Genomic DNA, 17,540 nt, shown 5'->3' with positions numbered 1-17,540 from the left:
AAAAGCCATTCCTACGGACAGGGGGGCTGTGGTGGAGCTCCTGGGAGAGGCCTCGGGCTGTCACAAGGGCTTCTTGGTGAGTGGGAGCGTGGACATCAGGGGGGTTGCAAGCATCAGTGGGCACGTTCCCCGTTTCTTACATTTTTCAGGGTGGTGGTAACATATGGCTGTTTCCGTGTCTCCACGCTTTTCTCAAGGGCTGACGCTTCCCTTTTTAGCGTGGCTTCCTTCGGTCTCGATACTTTGAGGGCTATTTCTGGGCTTTCACGTGAAGCTCCTTCCCTCCTCTCCCCCGGGGCTGACCGACGACGACCCCCCCAGCGCAGCTGTCACCGCCGCCCCGCTCCCCCAGCCCGCAGGCCCCAGCCCGGCTCCTCGCCACCCCTCGGGGCTGAGGCACCGCCCGGGGGGAGGCGGCGCCGCCTCGGGCCGCTCTCCCCCGTTGTCCCCGCCCGGCGTGGGCCGTGGCGGCGAGCAGGGCCCGGCGGCCGCCGCGGAATGGTGGCGCCGCCGCTGCTGCGCGCCGTCATCATGGGCCCCCCGGGCTCCGGGAAGGGCACGATCTCGGCGCGGATCATCAAGCACTTCGGGCTGAAGCACCTCTCCAGCGGGGACCTGCTGAGGGACAACATGCAGAGGAGGACAGGTGAGCGGCGGAGGCGGCGGAGCCCCCCCGGCCGCCCCCAGCCACCCGCGGCGGCCGGGACGCTGCTCTCCGCGCTCCTTCCCCCTTCCTCTTCCTGGAGCTCGGCGGCGGGGCCCCTCCGGCAGCCCGGGCCCGAGCTGAGCGCTGCGGCGGTCTCCCAAAAGGAGTGGCGACGTTTTCAGGCCGCCTGCCTTCTGTTTGTTTGCTTATTTATTTCTTTTAACGAGTTATCCTGCTGTTAGGTCGTGGCACCCTGTGTGTGCGGGCTCGCCGGCATTCGGTGGTGCGAACCGTGTGGTCCTGGACCCTACCCTCCGTCTCTCCTCCGAGATACCCCCCCCGGGTTTTTGCAGTGAAGGAAGGTCCCCTTCTGGCATGCACATCAGCTGTATTCGTGCTGTGGTCCGAAATCTTGCGAGGACTGCGCGTGGTGAGGGCCAGGTGAGGGTGGTGGTGCTGCCAGCACCTGGGAGCTGTGGAGGACTCCCTCCGCTGCACCACTGCTGCAGTGGGTCAGGGAACGGGCTTGGTTTTGACGGCTTGTAAGCATGTTTGAAGGTGAAAAATGGTCCGTATTATGAAATCATTTGGTTGTTTTTAATGTCCACATCCCTTTTCACACAAACTGTGTTTGCTCTGTACGAATAATGACTTTGGCTTAGTTGACTGACCTCGCTGTGGTTGGTGTCTCCAAGTTAAATATTTGCTCAGAGCAGCAGTTGTGCAGGCGTATCTGAACACATTCATGCTTCATCCGTTTCATAGTGCTAGGGTAAGTTGTTCTCTGTAGAGGCTCACAAAACCAAAATTGGTACTGTTATGAACCTTCAGTATAAGTAATATCTAGCGAGAAGGGAAGGCATTCCAGGGGAGGAAGGAAATATGCTGTTTATGAAAAGCTTCAGTTTGCAGCTCTTGGCATTGAGCGTCATACCTTGGAAGCAGGATCAAAGAGTATCAAAGTCAAGCAGAGGGGTGTGTGAGAAGAATAAATGGCAAGTGGAAATACCCCATTGCTTGCTTTGATGAGGGAGCCATGAAGCAGTGTAAAAAAAACTGCAAAATGGATTGGATAGATGAAAGGATGTGAAGGAGAATGGAGATGTCAAAACGAACTGCAGCAGACACACTGAAAAACTGTGTGAGGACAGAAGTCAGTGTAAAATGTTGTAAAGTTCACTCAGCGTTAGAGGCCATGGAACGTAATCTGCTACAGAGTTTCCTGCTCACTAATTAACCCAGATGAAACTCTGTCTTAATGTTACTGAAAGTGAGCTGCTCTTTGCAGCAATGGTCTCCAAACGTGAGGTGAGCCCTGAGGTAGCAGAAACAGATAGTGTACTGAGGAAGGTAAGAGGGTACGAGAGGCAGCTTGGAGAGCTTTGATGAGCATAGTCGAGGGAAAGAAGAAACAAGTTTTGGTGATAATACAAGAGTTCTTTAGTGCCCAGTTCTTTGGGAACTGTTAGGCTAGGTTGAACCGTCAAAACATATTGAAAATAAAATGTAATTAGCAGTAGCTGTATGGGGCTGTTATTAGCATTTACTCTCTTTTGAAAGTGGTCTTTGTTGAAAAGTCCTGTTAAACATGTATCCTTAGCAAGTTACAGTTATTGCCACATTCTGCTGCTTTGGAGGATGGAGAGTGAACGACAACCTCTCTTGTAGTGCTAAGCAGCCTGCAGACTGAGTATGGCTAGAGCTTGTGCACTGTATACAGTTAGGACACGCCAATCTGCTGCAAAACCTTTAAGCAGAGATATCTCTTATCACCTAGACATGAAAGAAAATGGTGTTGCCTTTAATGCCAAAGACTGCCATATCTGTAGTGGTTTCAGACCCAAGCTTAAAATAAAACAGAACAACAAAAAACAACCAAACCCCACTAGCTCCCCCACCCAACGGAAAAAAGATAGGTAAAGACAAGCACACAAATTTCTTGTCTTAGCATAACTATTCAGTCTCATGTTAATAATCACACCTATTTTTTCTTCCTGCAATAGTTGACTTTCTAGATGATCTGAGCTTTGTGGCAAGAGGCGTGTTTCCCGTTCTACTGGTCTAACGTACCTGAGTGCCTTAGAGCTTGCCATACACTAAGCCTCTCCGTGTCCAAAAGCTCATTTGTCTTTCCAAAGTATGTTGGTATTGCTGTTCGCTCCTGAACTTGCCTTGCACACATTCTTCTGTAACTGTGGCTATAGCAATACTGTGATGTAAATCAGTAACAGCTTTGGGCATCAAGTGCACGTTAAACTATCTAGATGCAGTTTGTTCCTCTTTCCAGACTGTTTTGCAGGTCCATAGTTCTAAGTGCACTAGGATAATAAAAAAGGTATGACTTACTGACCTTGAAGAATGGAGGTATGGAAAAGAGCAGGTACTTTGTACTCAAACAGGCTGTCATCTTCTTTCCAGTTGTGCTGTGCTGGGGAACTCAAAGCATCTGAGTCTGGCCTTTTCTGAGTCTGACTCTCTTCCACATTGTGGCAATTATTTGAATCCTGACCATGGTGCACTGTGCATATTTTATACTGTTTTATGTATTTTCATATTTTTCAAAGCCTATCTGTAGATGTGAACATCCCATATGGGGAAGTTGTCCTTCTATTCCCCCTTTTTTTTAACACTAAAGCTGCTGTTTGCATTACTTGAGGGCATCTAGTGCTTTTCATAGGCCTTGTCTGAAGAGTCATTGTACTCTAAGAGTCACTTTTTAAAACTGCATCCAGTGATGGGGCTTGCGTTTTTCGGTGCTTCCTGCTGAAAGTGGTGGTATCAGTAATGTCAGTCTGTCCCATTTTCTCTCCCATTTAATGTACTGTGACTAGATCTGAATTAGCCTCTAGTAAATGCTTCAGCAGCTCCACAACAAAAAAAACAATTTAGCTGCTATTCAGGTGACTCACAGAATTAGGTAATTGTTTTATAACCTAGGGTTACGGAGGCTTTGTGCTCAGAACACGGCCCAGGCAAATGGATTTCTTCTTGGCAGTAGCCATGGCTCGGGTGACCTACAGCACGCTACTGCATGTGATGTCAGAGCATGGTGTGATTTCCGGATCTGTGGTGCGCGTATGACATTTTAGCAGGCCAGTGGGCTAAATGACTGGTATTAAAGGTTAGTCGGTGCCATGGGAAAATACTAATGACTGTGCTCTTCTATAAATAGTTTACAATGTCTATAAACATCCTCTTGTAACTCTAGTAATTATAAAAATATGTTTCTGGCAAGTGTGTCCCATTGCATACTGCTGTCTTAAATACCAGTGGAGTTTCTTTTCATACTGAAGTCATAAGATGATAACTGGCCACTACACTGAGAAAATAAATTCCTCAGCAGGAAGTCTGAGAGCTGACATCTTATTGAGCTTGGCTGCTTTACATTTCTTCATTATTCATTTGAAGACTCTTTCTGTTTCTAGTTTTTGGAACTTCATCTTTCAAATGCTTACTAGTAAAATTTGGGGGTGTGTGGGGAAAGAAGTGATCTGAATGCCCCATTCCTGTCTGTGGAGCTACAGACTGACCAAAATAGTCTGATACACGTTTGTAAGATCAGATCCCAACTGATTATCTCTTGAACTTTAGCAAGCGTACAGTCTGCCTAGTTAATGGCTTCACCATTCTGTGCCATCTTGTTCAAAACAAAGTGTTTACAGTGTTTGGGGCTTTTTTTTTTTTTTTTTTTCCAGCTGCTGGAGTTCACAGGTACTGTAATGCGATTCTTCTTACTTTCACAGAAGTTGGAATCCTTGCCAAGTCTTACATTGATCAGGGACGGCTTATTCCAGATGACATCATGACACGGCTGATGCTGAATGAACTAAAAGGTCTAGATCGGTACAACTGGCTGCTGGATGGTAAGTTAACATATTGGGATATCACTGTGGAAGGAGAAGAAATCTTGGATTGCTTTGGTCACTAATGGGTAGCTGGGTTCCAGTAGCAGTGCTCAAGTATGTAGTATATATGCTTATGTATATGCTCATATATGCTTGAGTATACATTTTCAATTACAAGTGTGTACTCATAGTACAGCGTGTGTTATGAGCTTGTGGTGAACCATTTGGCAGGCAGTCTGCCCTAGCTTCTTCGGCTGTAAAGACAACAAGATCCGTTCTGCCTTCAGAGTGTTAAAGGGATGTTTGATTTATGTTGAAAAGGCCTTTTTACTCAAAATGGTAAGATTTCAAAACTGGAAATTCTGTCAATCCTTCTATTTCCTCTTTAATAACAGAGGCATTCTTTAAAATATGCCTTAAGAAGTGCATTTTTAAAGCCTCTTCTTTTAGAAGTCTCTGGAAAATGGAACATTTTTGATGAAAGGGGCTGAGGAGTTATGTAAATAGAACGGTAGGCAGGCATGTGGTGCAGCAACAGGGCAAGTATGGAAAAGGGAGCATTGCAGCAGTGCTGTGTGTAATATATCACCAGCAAAACCATTGCTCAAGTGTTCTAAAAGGTCTCTTTCATTTGGTTATTGGTTCTGCTCTCTAGAGCAAATAGTACTGGAATTCTGCTGAAGCACATAGCTCCAGCATTCAGAACTGAAAGAAAATCCATTTGCCACTGTCATCTTGGACCAAGTGGCTCTTGTGTCTCCAGCCCTTGGGAGTACGGTTGGATGTGCATCACAAAGATAGAGTCTGGGGTGGATGTGTGTGTTTTCAGATTCTGGTCACATCTTGTCTCAGTAGATAAAACTAAAAAACTGTTGGTGTGGTTTTTGGTTTAGAGGGTGTGAAACGTCCACAGTCCTCAGTGTTAGTGATAAAAGGAAGACCAGGGAAAATGTGGGCCCTCTCTGAAAGGAAACAGGTGACTTGGTTACCCGGGTTGTGGGTTACGGGTTATGGGTACTCAATGACTTCTTTGCCTCAGTTTTCATTGTCAAATGCTCTAGCTCCTCTGCTCTGCTCTTGTGAGAGTGCACCTGGAGTCCTGCATTCAGCCCTGGGACCCTCAGCACAAGTATGACATGGACTGATATGAATGAGTCCAGAGGAGGGCCATGAGGATGATCAAAGGGCCAAAGCACCTCTCCTATGACGACAGGCTGGGAGAGATGGGGTTCTACAGGCTGAGAGAGACGGGGTTCTTCAGCCTGGAGAAGGCTCTGGAGAGACCTTACAGCAGCCTTCCAGGACCTGAAGAGAACCTACAGAAAGGCAGGAGAGGGACTCTTTGTCAGGGAATGTAGTGATAGGACAAGGGATAATGGCTTTTAACTAAAAGAGAGTAGATTCAGACTACATTTTAGGTAGAAATCCTTTACTCGGGGTGTGGTGAGGCACTGGAACAGGCTGCCCAGAGAAGCTGTGGATGCCTCATCCCTGAAAGTGTTGAAGGCTAAGCTGGATGGGGATTTGAGCAACCTGGTCAAGTGGAAGCTGTCCCTGCCCAGGGCAGAGATGTTGGAATAAGACGATCTTTAAGTTGCCTTCCAACCCAAAATATTCTGTGATTCTGTTCTATGATCAATATACAGCAAACAACAGTTACAGTTTCTAAATGTCATAAAGAACACAGCAAACTGCACCCAGGCAAGTTCCCAGACAGTACCATGCTGGGAGGGGTATTTGATATGCCAGAGGGCAGAGAGACCTCAAATGGCTGCACAAATGGTCCGTCAGGAGTCTTGTGGAGTGCACCAAAGGTAAATGGAAGCTCATGTACGTGGGGTGTTCTAACCCCATACAACAGTCAGTAGTGACTGAGTGCTGCCTTGTTATAAAGTAGCTTTGTATATATCTTACATTTTTATTTGTATACATCTTATATTTTTATATTGCCACTTTATATTTCTTATATCTTTCAATATAAGATGGAGATTGCCAGATGGGGCAGGCCAGCATAGGTGCACTGGAGAGCTATGGTGTAGTGGAGGACTTGTTAGTGTTAGGTCACTAACAAGAGGTTGGACTGGGTGATCTTGGAGGTCTCTTCCAGGCTAGATGATTCTGTGATTCTGTGGAATGGACATGGGGCTGAAGCATGTGTCATACAAAGGAAGGCTAAGAGAACTGAAGAGGTTGAAAGAAGTAGATGAGGCCTTCTCCAAACAGCTGGAAGAAGCCTGACTTTACAGGCCCTGGTCCTCCTGCAGTACATGAACCAACCTGTTTTTGCTGGAAGGACAATGTAACAGGGCTTAAGTGATCTAGATATTCAGACTGCAGTGATTACAGTGATTACAACATCCTAGCATAGGCAGACAAGGAGCCAACAAGTACAGGTGCTCTCCTAGACCTGATATTTACAACCTAGGAAGAACTGGTTGCAGATAAGAAGGTTGAGGGCATCCTTGGCTGCAGTGAACATGAGACCTTGAAGGTCAGCACCCTGAGAGGAGATATCGAGACAAAAACGAGGACCACAGCCCTGAATTTCAGAAGATCTGATTTTGCCTCTTCGGCAATCTGCTTGGAGGAAAATAAAATAAAATAAAATAAAATAAAATAAAATAAAATAAAATAAAATAAAATAAAATAAAATAAAATAAAATAAAATAAAATAAAATAAAATAAAATAAAATAAAATAAAATAAAATAAAACAAAACAAAACAGGAATATTGTCGTGGAGAGAAGAGGGCTCCGTGAGAGTTGGTTGATATTCAAGGACCATCTGCTCCCAGCTTAAGGAAGGTCCGTCTCAACATGTAGGAAATCTAACAAAGGCCTCCATGAATGAGTAAGGAGCTCCTAAATGAACTCAGACATAGAAAAGATATGTCTAAGAGGTGAAAGCCAGGAAGGTGACCCAGGAGGGTTACTGAATTCCTATCCAGTATTGGCAGGTATATCATTAGGAAAGCTCAGGCCCACCTGGAGTTGAATCTGCCAAGATTTCTGGATGTGAAGGGTAACAAGAAAAGACTCCACAAGTACACAAATAGCAAAAGAAAGACTGGAGAAGATGTGGTGACAAAGGCCATGGAAAAGGCTGAGGTATTCAGTAGCTTTTCTGCCTTGGTCTTTACCAGTAAAACTGACCATCAGGAATCCCAGGCCTCAGAAAACAAGGGAAAAGTTTGGAACAAATAACCCATTATTCATGGAGGAAGACCAGATTAGAGAGAATGTAACCAAACTGAAAGTATGTAAGGTCATGGGGCCTGAGAGGTTGCCCCCACAAGTGCTGAGGGAGTTGGCTGACATAATTTTAAGTCCACTCTCGAATATCTTCGAGACATCAGAGGAATTGGGAGAGAAGACTGAAAGAGAGCAAATGTCTCTCCTATAGTAAGCAAGACAAGAAGAAAAATGCAGGGAACTACAGGATGCGAAGCTTAACTGCAGTCCCTGGGAAGGTAACAGAGCAACTAGTCCTAGAAAACACAGTGAGGGATATGATGGTATTCAGAAATAATACGCATGGATTTATGAAGAGGAAGTCATGCTTAACCAACCTGATAGCCTTCTACAATGAGGTGACCGGCTTGTTGGATGAGAGGAGAGCAATGGATATTGTTTACCTTGACTTTAATAAGGCTTTTGACACTGTCTCTCCTTACATCCTCAAACTGGCAAAGTACGGGTTAGCATACAGTGAGGCAGGCTGAAACTGGCTGAACAGCTGGGCACAAAGTTCATCTGGAAGCAAGTCACTATTGGTGTAGTGCAGGGGTCAGTACTGGGTCCAGTGTTGTTTAATATCTTCATCAGTGCTACAGAGTGCACCCTCAGCAAGCACCCATACAACACAAAACTGGGATGCATGGTTATTACACAAGATACTCTAGATACTTCCTTCCCAAACCATTCTATAATTTAATGATTCTTTGTCCCTTAGTGCTTTATTATAATTTTCTACTGCAGTGATCTATTTCATTGGCTTTATTCCCACTTTTGTTCTGCTTTTGTGAAGACGAAGTCTTAATCCCCACAGTGGAGACTGCAATGGAAAATAATTAGTAAAGGAATGTTAACTTAATTCCTGGTCCTGTGTACATGCAGTTCCAGTCTTGTGGATCTGCATGTGTAGCAGTATAGCTGGGCACACTGGTAACTATTAACAGCCAACTGGAGGATGATACGGAGAGCATGAGAAAATAAACTTATTTCTGCTGCATGTTAATGTGCCGCCTTCTTTAAAGTTCTGGAGTGGGAGCTACGCCTCAGCTCAAACAGAGGTTTGGTGAATTACATGGGATGATAGTTCTGGCATAAACAGCTTTATAGGAACAATAGTATTCTGCTGAAATATGTTAAACGGAAGGTCTTTAGTTTGATAACAGCAACTCAAAACAAACAGCTGAGGTCAGCCAGGTCAGACTGAATAGAGCTGGTGAGCTGCTTGTGTGCATACATAGCCAGATACACATTTCCACTGGTGGCTTCTGGAATCATAGCAGATGTAGCAATCTGAGTCATGCATGTGGGTATAATCTGCTTAGACTTATCTGCTGTATAATTAGGGCATTTCTCTGTCTGTTCCTAGATTCTTCACGGTTTATCACACTTGTAGATTATTTTCTCTGTAATGAGAAAACTCTGTATGCAGCAACTGCTGGATTCACTGAAATGCTTATCTAAAGGCACTTATTTTTGTCGAGGAAGTTTCTCAGAAAAGTCTAAGGAAAACTCATTTTTCAGCTGCCTAACTAAGATGTATGGTGGCTGAATAGCTTGTCAGTAGTATAAAAGAACAGCAAGTGCTGGAGTCCTCACTCTCCCTCTGCTTTAAACATTTAGAAGCACTTCCATGTGCTTATATGAACACAAGAGAAATGGGATGAGGGCGGTTGATGACTCTGATGCAAACCAGGTCTGTTAGCTAAGCAAGAGCTTGGCTCGAGTGAATCAGTTCTTTCTTCTGAGATACAGTGGACAAGATACAGAAGCCTTAAGGCAATAGGCAATTTTTTTTTTTTTTTTTTTTTTTTTTTTTTTTTTTGTAAGACTAATTTTTAGCTAGTCCCTTACTTGGACAATACTTGCATCAATCAATGTCATGCAAAGATGAGTTTCTTAACTTTGTACCTATCTGTACTTGCCTTTAAGGAGAAGATTACTTGTATAATGAAAATTACAAACAACTGAGAAGTGTGAGACTATGCAAAAATTTAGTGAGTAGCGGTGTTAGTCTAGTGAGTCTGTGTTGCAATAGCGTGTTCTACAGCAGCTTTGATCATTAAACTTGTTGTCAATTTTTCATCATAAAGTCTTTGTGGCAACCTTGTTTTTCTTTTTCTCAATTTCCCCCCCTCTTTCTTAAGTTACATTAGATTTATTTACTAATAACATGAGCCTTTGAAGGCAGTCCACTGGAGCCATTGAGTTCATAGAGCAAACTGCAATGTCTTGTAAGAAAAAATCTGATGTCTCTTCAGCCTTTAGAGCATGATAATGCATTTTTTTGTCTGACTGGTAGTTTCTCTAATGATCAAATCCAGCTAATTCTGACTATAACTCTGTCTTTGGATTTTTATGGAGTCATTTCCTTTGAAAAGGTTTCCCTAGAACGGTTGCTCAGGCAGAAGCCTTGGATAAAGTTTGTCAAATAGACACTGTGATCGACCTAGATGTACCGTTTGAAAACATAAAATGTCGGCTCACAGCACGTTGGATCCACCCTGCTAGTGGCAGAGTCTACAATCTTGAATTCAGTCCTCCTAAAGTGCGGGTAAGCAGTACACATATTAATGTTGGTGCTAAATAAATGCTGCACTGCATTTGATGATTGTACTAAAATATTATGCATATGTTGTTGCAAAATACAGTAGTTTAGAAGAGAACTGCTCATTTCATCTCTTTAGTGAACAGAAGCTGCCTGGTAACACACTGCCTCTCAGGGTATGCCAGTGCCCTGGTAGAAGCTGAAGCTGATGGGCAATGTGCTTATCCTCTGCAGTGAAACACCGTGGTGCCAATTCCACATACTGTTTCATAAGCTCTTATTAGCTGTTCACTGATCTGGAAAACTTGCATACTGGCATATGAGCTGGGCATATTCTCAGCCTGCTCTGCAGTAGCTAACTGTGAAGTCAGTTACATGTGAATGTACAGTTTCCCTTCCTCCAGAGATTGATTCTTTGTATCTAGGATGTACACTAAGTCAGGTACTACCAGTCAGAGGGATCCTCTTAATGCTTTCCCTGTGTTACTGTATAATCAAGATGAAGATTTTCAGTGGAACGGTTGTCATACTGCAAAATTCAGTGTAGAAACTTGCTAGTCAGAGAAGCCTCTCAACAGAACAAAGAGGTTATGGCTTAAGACATCATAAGCAAGAACAGTAAACAGAAAGATAATGAATATACATTATTACCCTAAAAATTTTTGAAGTACTCAGATTAGCCTTGGTTTATCTCTGCTTAACACGGTGTTTCATCCTTAACTCTGAATGGCTTACCTGTTGCAGCATCACATTTCACCTGCAAGTTCTAATAAGTTGAGTCAGAATCATAGCAGGCTTTGTATTTTTGAGTTTTCAGTTTCAGGAAAAGAGACCAGCTAAAATAGCAGGTGAGCGCTTTAAGTGAGCAACTGGAAACACTACCTATGTATTGTTTAAAACATGGAGTATAAGTTATGGTTATTTTTAATTGCAGAAGAATACAGGCACGTAGCAAAAGTGAATTAACAGACATACCAAAGGGTGGGTTTCAGCTGTAACAGCTTTGCTATAAGGAATACTCCACTCTGCTTTTCACTTAATTAGTGAAGCAAGCGTATCACAACATATTAAAGTAGTTTTTAGAGTATTTAAGTGAAACTGTGGAATGGAGCTGAATAGCTGAAATATAGTTGTCATTGTTATTTGGCAGACCTGAAAAAAATGTAACTGCTTACTTGCTCAACAAAACTAAAGGATTATGGCTTCACAGTTAATACAAAACTGCAGGCTGAATATTTAATAGGTACAACTAAGGCACTATTATGGCTGCCTGCACAGATGTTAGATAGAAACCTTTGAGAAACCCTTCAAGAAACTGCTTGAAATGTGTGTTAAAGTAGTCGTCATAGTTCACACAGCAAGACCCTGCCTCTGTTTACTAAATCATAGAAAGATTTTTGTAGGGTTCTATGCCATATTTTGATGTACAGAGTTGCTAAATATTAAGCTTTCTGCAGTGTGACTTAAAAAGATCATTAATTCCTTTCTCTATTTCATGGTTGTCAAACAACGGCCAAATTGTCCTCTTGCTTGTTTGCTGTTATGCATTAGCATGTTACCAGCAATCTTCTTTTCCTTTGTAAATCCAAAACACAATATCATGTGGAAGAAGAAAATTAACCCTATCCCAGCCAAAACCATGACAGACAGTTTTGTACCCATATTCCCAGCATTCAACAAATGTTCCAGAGTTCAAATTAGTCAAGTAACTATAACCTGATGTTCATTGTCAATACTGAGAAAATGTTTTTAACTGGTGGACTGTCTTACTTGAAAGTCAACATCTTATATTCCAGGTAAGACGTAGATGGCAATCTTTCTAAGCAGAAGTCTATAGTTGGACTAAATGGAAACTGATTGCAATTTAAATAGAAAGTTACACAGAACATACTTAAACAGGAATATACATTGGTGTTTACTTTTAACCATAACCAGGGCATTGATGATATTACCGGAGAACCACTTGTTCAGCGAGATGATGATAAGCCAGAGACGGTTACCAAGAGGCTGCAGGCTTACGATGCAGAAACAAGACCTGTTCTAGAGTATTATCGGTAAGTCGTAAAACACTATGCTTCTTCCATGTTAGCTCAGCAAGGAACAAATCTCTGCAGTTATAGAGGTATTATTACAACAGCGAACAGGGTATGAGTAGCAGTGTATCTTTCATCAGCTCTGTAAGAAATAAAACCAGTAAAATTAGTATGATTTTGACTGTTACTTGAAACCTATTCAGGAGTCAGCTTAGTGAAAGTGCCTTCAACTGCAGCCATATTTAGCTTCACATAGAGTACTGTGCATTATTCACTACGTTTTATTAGCGTTCTGAGCAACATTACTCTGTTTAGTAGGGCAACAGAGAGAGTTCTCATCCTGGAAACTTGGGGAGTATTTTCTCTTTCTGGATGTGTGAGTAGAAGCCCTCATAATAGATGAGGAGTCAAGAAACTGATACATTAATAGAAAAAACTGTTAATGGGAATTCAGAAGTGGCAGTTACAAGAACAGGACTGTGACATGCACAGCTAGCAAGACTCTTAATAACTAGCTATTTGAGAATACTAGGGCCATTAGCACTTTGGAAGGATAACAGAACAGTAATTCTTTCTAAGGTCAAAACTGTATACAAAGACTCTCTTCATGTTAAGCTGGTCTGCTGTGCAAATAAAACATCAGTAATATATACATAATACTGTATCACTGCTTTCAGTCTTATCATGCCTAGACAAACATACCAGATTTTTTGTAACAACATCCTGAAGTGACTGTCTTTCCTCTATCTTTCCTTATCCACCACCCTTCTCTACCAAAACTGCTGAGTAGAAAACTGAAAGCTCCATCTTTGGACTGGTTCAGTTTTAGAGAAGGGATTTTGTTCTGGGCTGACAATGAGTTTTCCTGACCAGTAGCTTTACGATGTTTTCCTGCCTCAAGGCACCACAGTAAAACGCAGGCCTAAGCTAGTATTATAGTTACAACAATGTACTTTCCAGATAAAGCTAACTGCTGGAACTAATTCAAAATACCTTGTTTGTGTCTGGGTTGCTTGCTTGTGCTGATGTATGTTCTTTGATTCTTGAGGTCTGACTTTAAAATTCACAGTTATTTGGATGATTGCTGCGTAGGATGTGCTGTGTGACTTGATTACTTCATATTTTTACTCATCATAGCTTGTTATATTAAGTACTCTGTGGACAGCTACCAGTTTTTTGAACTGATTTGGCCAACTGCTTACTGTCTGAGGAACAGAGTAACGCATGTCCAACCTACATTCCCTATGTTATGACTACTCCTGGCATTAAATTGCCATCTACATAGCATGCTCTGCTGTGGCAATCTTAGAGTGAGGTGGAGATCCTGGAATGCTCAAACAACATGACTTCTGTAATGCTTTTTTCTTTTTCTTCCTCAGGGAAAAAGGGTTGTTGAAATCCTTCTCTGGAACAGAAACCAATAAAATCTGGCCACATATCTATGCTTTTCTCCAAACCAAGTTGCCAGATGTGAGCCAGAAAGATGCTGCCACTCCCAGGTGAAATTAGGTCTATCTTCTGCTCATCTGTTATAGCACGCACATGATCATGAGATTCAGCAGTCACGAATTTCTTGAAGTAGTGTACCAGACTGATCAATAATTATGTTCTGCTGTTGTCCGTAATCTACCTTCTGATAAAACTTTATCTCCCGTGGGTCTCATTCTAATCCTGTATTTGTTTTTAATATTAGAAATGCCTAATTTTTGTAATATAGTAACTCTCTTTAACAAAAGCACCTACTGCTGCATCTCTGTTAATCAGAAAATATTAATGTTTTGCAATACTGAATGGTGAAGGAAACACATTTCAGAATACAGCTTAACTACGAAGCATCTTGGTTGACTTAATTATTCATGAATTGACTTTCAGTCTGCAAAAAGCACTTTCAGACCAGAACTGGCATAGGTTGGAAGGAACCTTTAACAATAATTTAGTCCAAACTCTCTGCTACAGGCAAGGATGTTTTGCTTGATCAGGTTGCTCAAAGCCATGTCTAGTCTGACTTCAAACACCTCCAGTGATGGGACATCCACAACTTCTCTGGGCAACCTCTTTCAGCTCCTTATGACCCTCCTTGTAAAAAATTTCTTCCTTATATAGATAGAGGTTGGAAAATGGTCACTTCCTTTAGCTTGGTTGATTTTGCTGGGTTTAAGTTGCCCTTGACACTTGCTGTGATGATTTGCCTTACTACTAAGTTTCTATTTCTGCCTTCAGCTAAATTGCTAGCATGAAAAATAGTTTAATGATGTGTAACATACTTGGTAAAGCCTCTGTCTTTGTGCAGTGGTGTAAGACTTTTTAGTAAATAAAAACCAGCAGACACTGGATCACTGATCTGGTAAGCCTGTAGCTAGGCAATGTTGACCAGTGAACGTGTCTTTATTATCTTCGGAAAAATAACTCTTCATAGATGTCAGTGCCATGAATTTTCTTGGTCAAATTAGTAAGTTGTTTTTTTTTTTACTGTAGTAAGTTTTATTGTAGCAAGTGAGGTTTTCATGAGTTCATGCTACGAATTCATCTCTCTGACCAGTTCTTGTATTAATTTATTCTCTAGATAACTAGATTCACAAACAGGTCACACTTTAAAAGTCAAGGTAATGCAGATGTTGCTGTTCTTCAGTAAATTCTCCAAACCCATTTTTTTATGCCCACCAGATGGAGAGTTTCAAGATAAGTCAGCAAAACCTGAGGATGAAACAATTGTAAGTTATGTCTGAGATGTAGCTGCCTCCTCCTACTAATGTAGGTCTCAGTCTCATCTTGCACTGACTCATTAACTACAAAGCTATCATACTGAGGACTACATTTTCATGTGTAACTTTACTGTTATAAATACTGACACAGTCTAAAAAAGATGGATGCTGTAGAATTTGAAAAGCCTTCCCATTACATTTCTGCTTATTTATAATCATGCATTTTGACTTCTACATAAAGCAGCTATGCTTGCTTTATTGTTAGTCTATGTAAGTTTCAATTAGCTGGAGAAGAAACAAGGAGGACATCTTATGATTTGAGACTTACTCCCACACTGGTCAACCAATTTTAATTACAGACTTAAAAAAAACTTACAGCGTGTCACAGGTTGCTAGATAAGTATGGCTGTACTGCTAGTGGTAGCAATGCACGCAGCATGAGGAACAAGAAAGAGGATCTAAACTTGTGTTTTTTTTTTAAAGTATGTTAACAGCAAAAAAAAACCATTGGTGCATTATTTGACGAGGATGATCAGCTCCCAAACAGGGACATAGATAAAGCAGAGATGCTTAATGCCTTCTTTGCTTTTGTTTTCAACACTGACGATGTTGAAGTTGTCCATGGTCCCAAAGCCCTGAGTTGGAGAACTCTGACTGCGGGAATGATGAACTTCCAGCCATCACTGAACTTATGCAGGATCTGGATACATATAAATCTATCCAATTGACTGGAAGGTGGCAAACATGATTCCAATTTTCAAGATGGGCAAGAAAGGAGACCCTGGTAATTACAGGCTGGTCAGTCTCATTTCAGTGCCTGGTAAACTATGGAGAAAATTGTTCTGGGATTCACTGAAAAGCACTCGAAGGAACTTGCAGTCATTGGTCATAGCCAACACAAGTTCATGAGGGGAAAGCCCTGCTTAACAAACTTAAGTTCCTTTTATGACAAGGTCACTCACCTAGTTGACCAAGGGAAGCCAGTTGCTTCAGCAAAGCTTCAATTAAGTTTCTCACAGTATCTTTCTGAACAAAATGTCCAGCATACAGCCAGATAAATATATAATATGATGGGTGAGCAATTGACTGACAGGTTAGGCTCAAAGGATAACAGTAAATAGGGTTGTATCAGGCTGGCAGCCAGTCACTAGTGGAGTTGGTGTTCCCCAGGGCTCCATTTTAGGGCCAGTTATCTTTAATGTTTTAACAAATGACTTGGACATAGGACTTGAAAGCGTATTAAGCTAGTTTGTGGATGACACTAAATTGGGAGGAGCTGCTAGCTCCATCAAAGGTTGACCTTGCAAAGAGATCTTGACAAATCTGAGGGCTGGGCAATCATCAACTACATGAAGTTCAACAAGAACAAGTGCCAGATTGTGCACTTGGGAAGGGGCAACCCTGGCTATCCGTACAGACTGGGGGACAAGAGGCTGGAGAGCTGCCCCACAGAAAGGGACCTGGGGGTTTTGGCCAACAGAAAGTTGAATACAAGTCAAAAACAGCATGCCCTGGCAGCCAAAAATGTCAACTGGATTTTTGGGGTACATCAAGCATGGTATCACTTGCCAGTCAGAGATGACCATCCTGCTCTGCTCTGCACTGGTGTGGTCTCACCTCAAGCACTGTGTGCAGTTTTGGGTGCCACAATATGGAAAGGACATAAAGCTATCAGAGTGTCCAAAGGAGGGTTACAAAGATGGTGAAGGGTCAAGACGGAAAGACATATGAAATCACTTGGTTTGTTCAGAGCATGGAAAAGACTTAGGAGTGACCTCATGGCAGCCTACAGCTTCCTTACAGGGGGTGAGCACTGATCTCTTCTCTCTGGTGACAGTAACAGGACCCGAGAGAATGGTCTGAGGCTATATCAAGTGAGGTTCAGGCTGGACATGAGGAAAAGGTTCTTTACCAAGATGGTGATGAGAACTTAAAACAGGCTCCCCAAAGAACCGGTTATGGCAGAGTCTGTTGGAGTTCAGGTAGCGTTCGGACAATGCTCTCAAACATCTGGTGTGATTTTTGGGTACTCCCATGTGGAGCCAGGAGTTGGACTTGATGACCCGTGTGGGCCCCTTCCAACTCAGGACATTCTATGATTCTATGAATTGTAAGTCACTGTGCACTGTTCATTGTTCTTATTACCCTTGTATATAAAAGAGGAATTGAATTAAAGAACAACTGGAAGTCATTAGTTTCTCTTAACTAATTATTAAGGAGGAGACAGCGTTTACTCTTCCTCTCTGGAGTGTTTGTCAAATTTTATATACACTTTGCAGCTGAAGCTAGTTATCTCTAACTTGCATTGGGGACAGAGCTACTGCTACTTTATCCTGTTTGTCTGCAAAATCCTGCTAGAGAACGCAAGTATTAGGAACAAGAAAAGGTACTTCCATCAGTGGATCTGAAGCTGCTGTTTCTGCTGCTGCATTAACGCTTATACTCACTCTGGTTTATACTGCAGTTAAAACTTTGCTTTCTCTGCACTACAGCCCACAGCCGAAAATAGCTGTATATCAGCATAGCTTTTGCCTGAT

General features: G+C 42.3%; 1 protein-coding gene across 2 annotated transcripts; it reads left to right on the top strand.

The window, feature by feature from the left end:
- Window positions 1-405: 405 nt before the first annotated feature.
- AK3 (adenylate kinase 3) lies at window positions 406-17,188 on the top strand. Of its 2 annotated transcripts, none has more exons than XM_068666016.1 (5): window positions 406-646; window positions 4,390-4,509; window positions 10,102-10,274; window positions 12,204-12,322; window positions 13,681-17,188. In XM_068666016.1, exons 1-5 carry the CDS (start codon window positions 499-501, stop codon window positions 13,802-13,804), a joined length of 684 nt encoding a protein of 227 aa, XP_068522117.1. In that variant the 5' UTR covers window positions 406-498; the 3' UTR covers window positions 13,805-17,188. The 2 variants fall into 2 exon arrangements, with proteins under 2 accessions (XP_068522117.1, XP_068522118.1); XM_068666017.1 differs by lacking the exon at window positions 406-646 and adding an exon at window positions 897-1,087.
- The last annotated feature ends 352 nt before the right edge of the window (window positions 17,189-17,540 follow it).

This window comes from Anas acuta, chromosome Z (genome assembly GCF_963932015.1).
Source record: "Anas acuta chromosome Z, bAnaAcu1.1, whole genome shotgun sequence".
NCBI classification, from domain to species: Eukaryota; Metazoa; Chordata; class Aves; order Anseriformes; family Anatidae; genus Anas; species Anas acuta.
Note: the sequence above shows the minus strand (reverse complement) of the source record. Positions and strands in the feature narration are given on the sequence as shown.

Excerpts from the sequence above, each read along its gene's own strand:
- AK3 (XM_068666016.1), top strand. The coding sequence starts at position 499 with ATGGTGGCGCCGCCGCTGCTGCGCGCCGTCATCATGGGCCCCCCGGGC. Across the intron at positions 647-4,389 it reads CAACATGCAGAGGAGGACAG|AAGTTGGAATCCTTGCCAAG; the intron begins GTGAGCGGCGGA and ends TTACTTTCACAG. Across the intron at positions 12,323-13,680 it reads CCTGTTCTAGAGTATTATCG|GGAAAAAGGGTTGTTGAAAT; the intron begins GTAAGTCGTAAA and ends TTTCTTCCTCAG.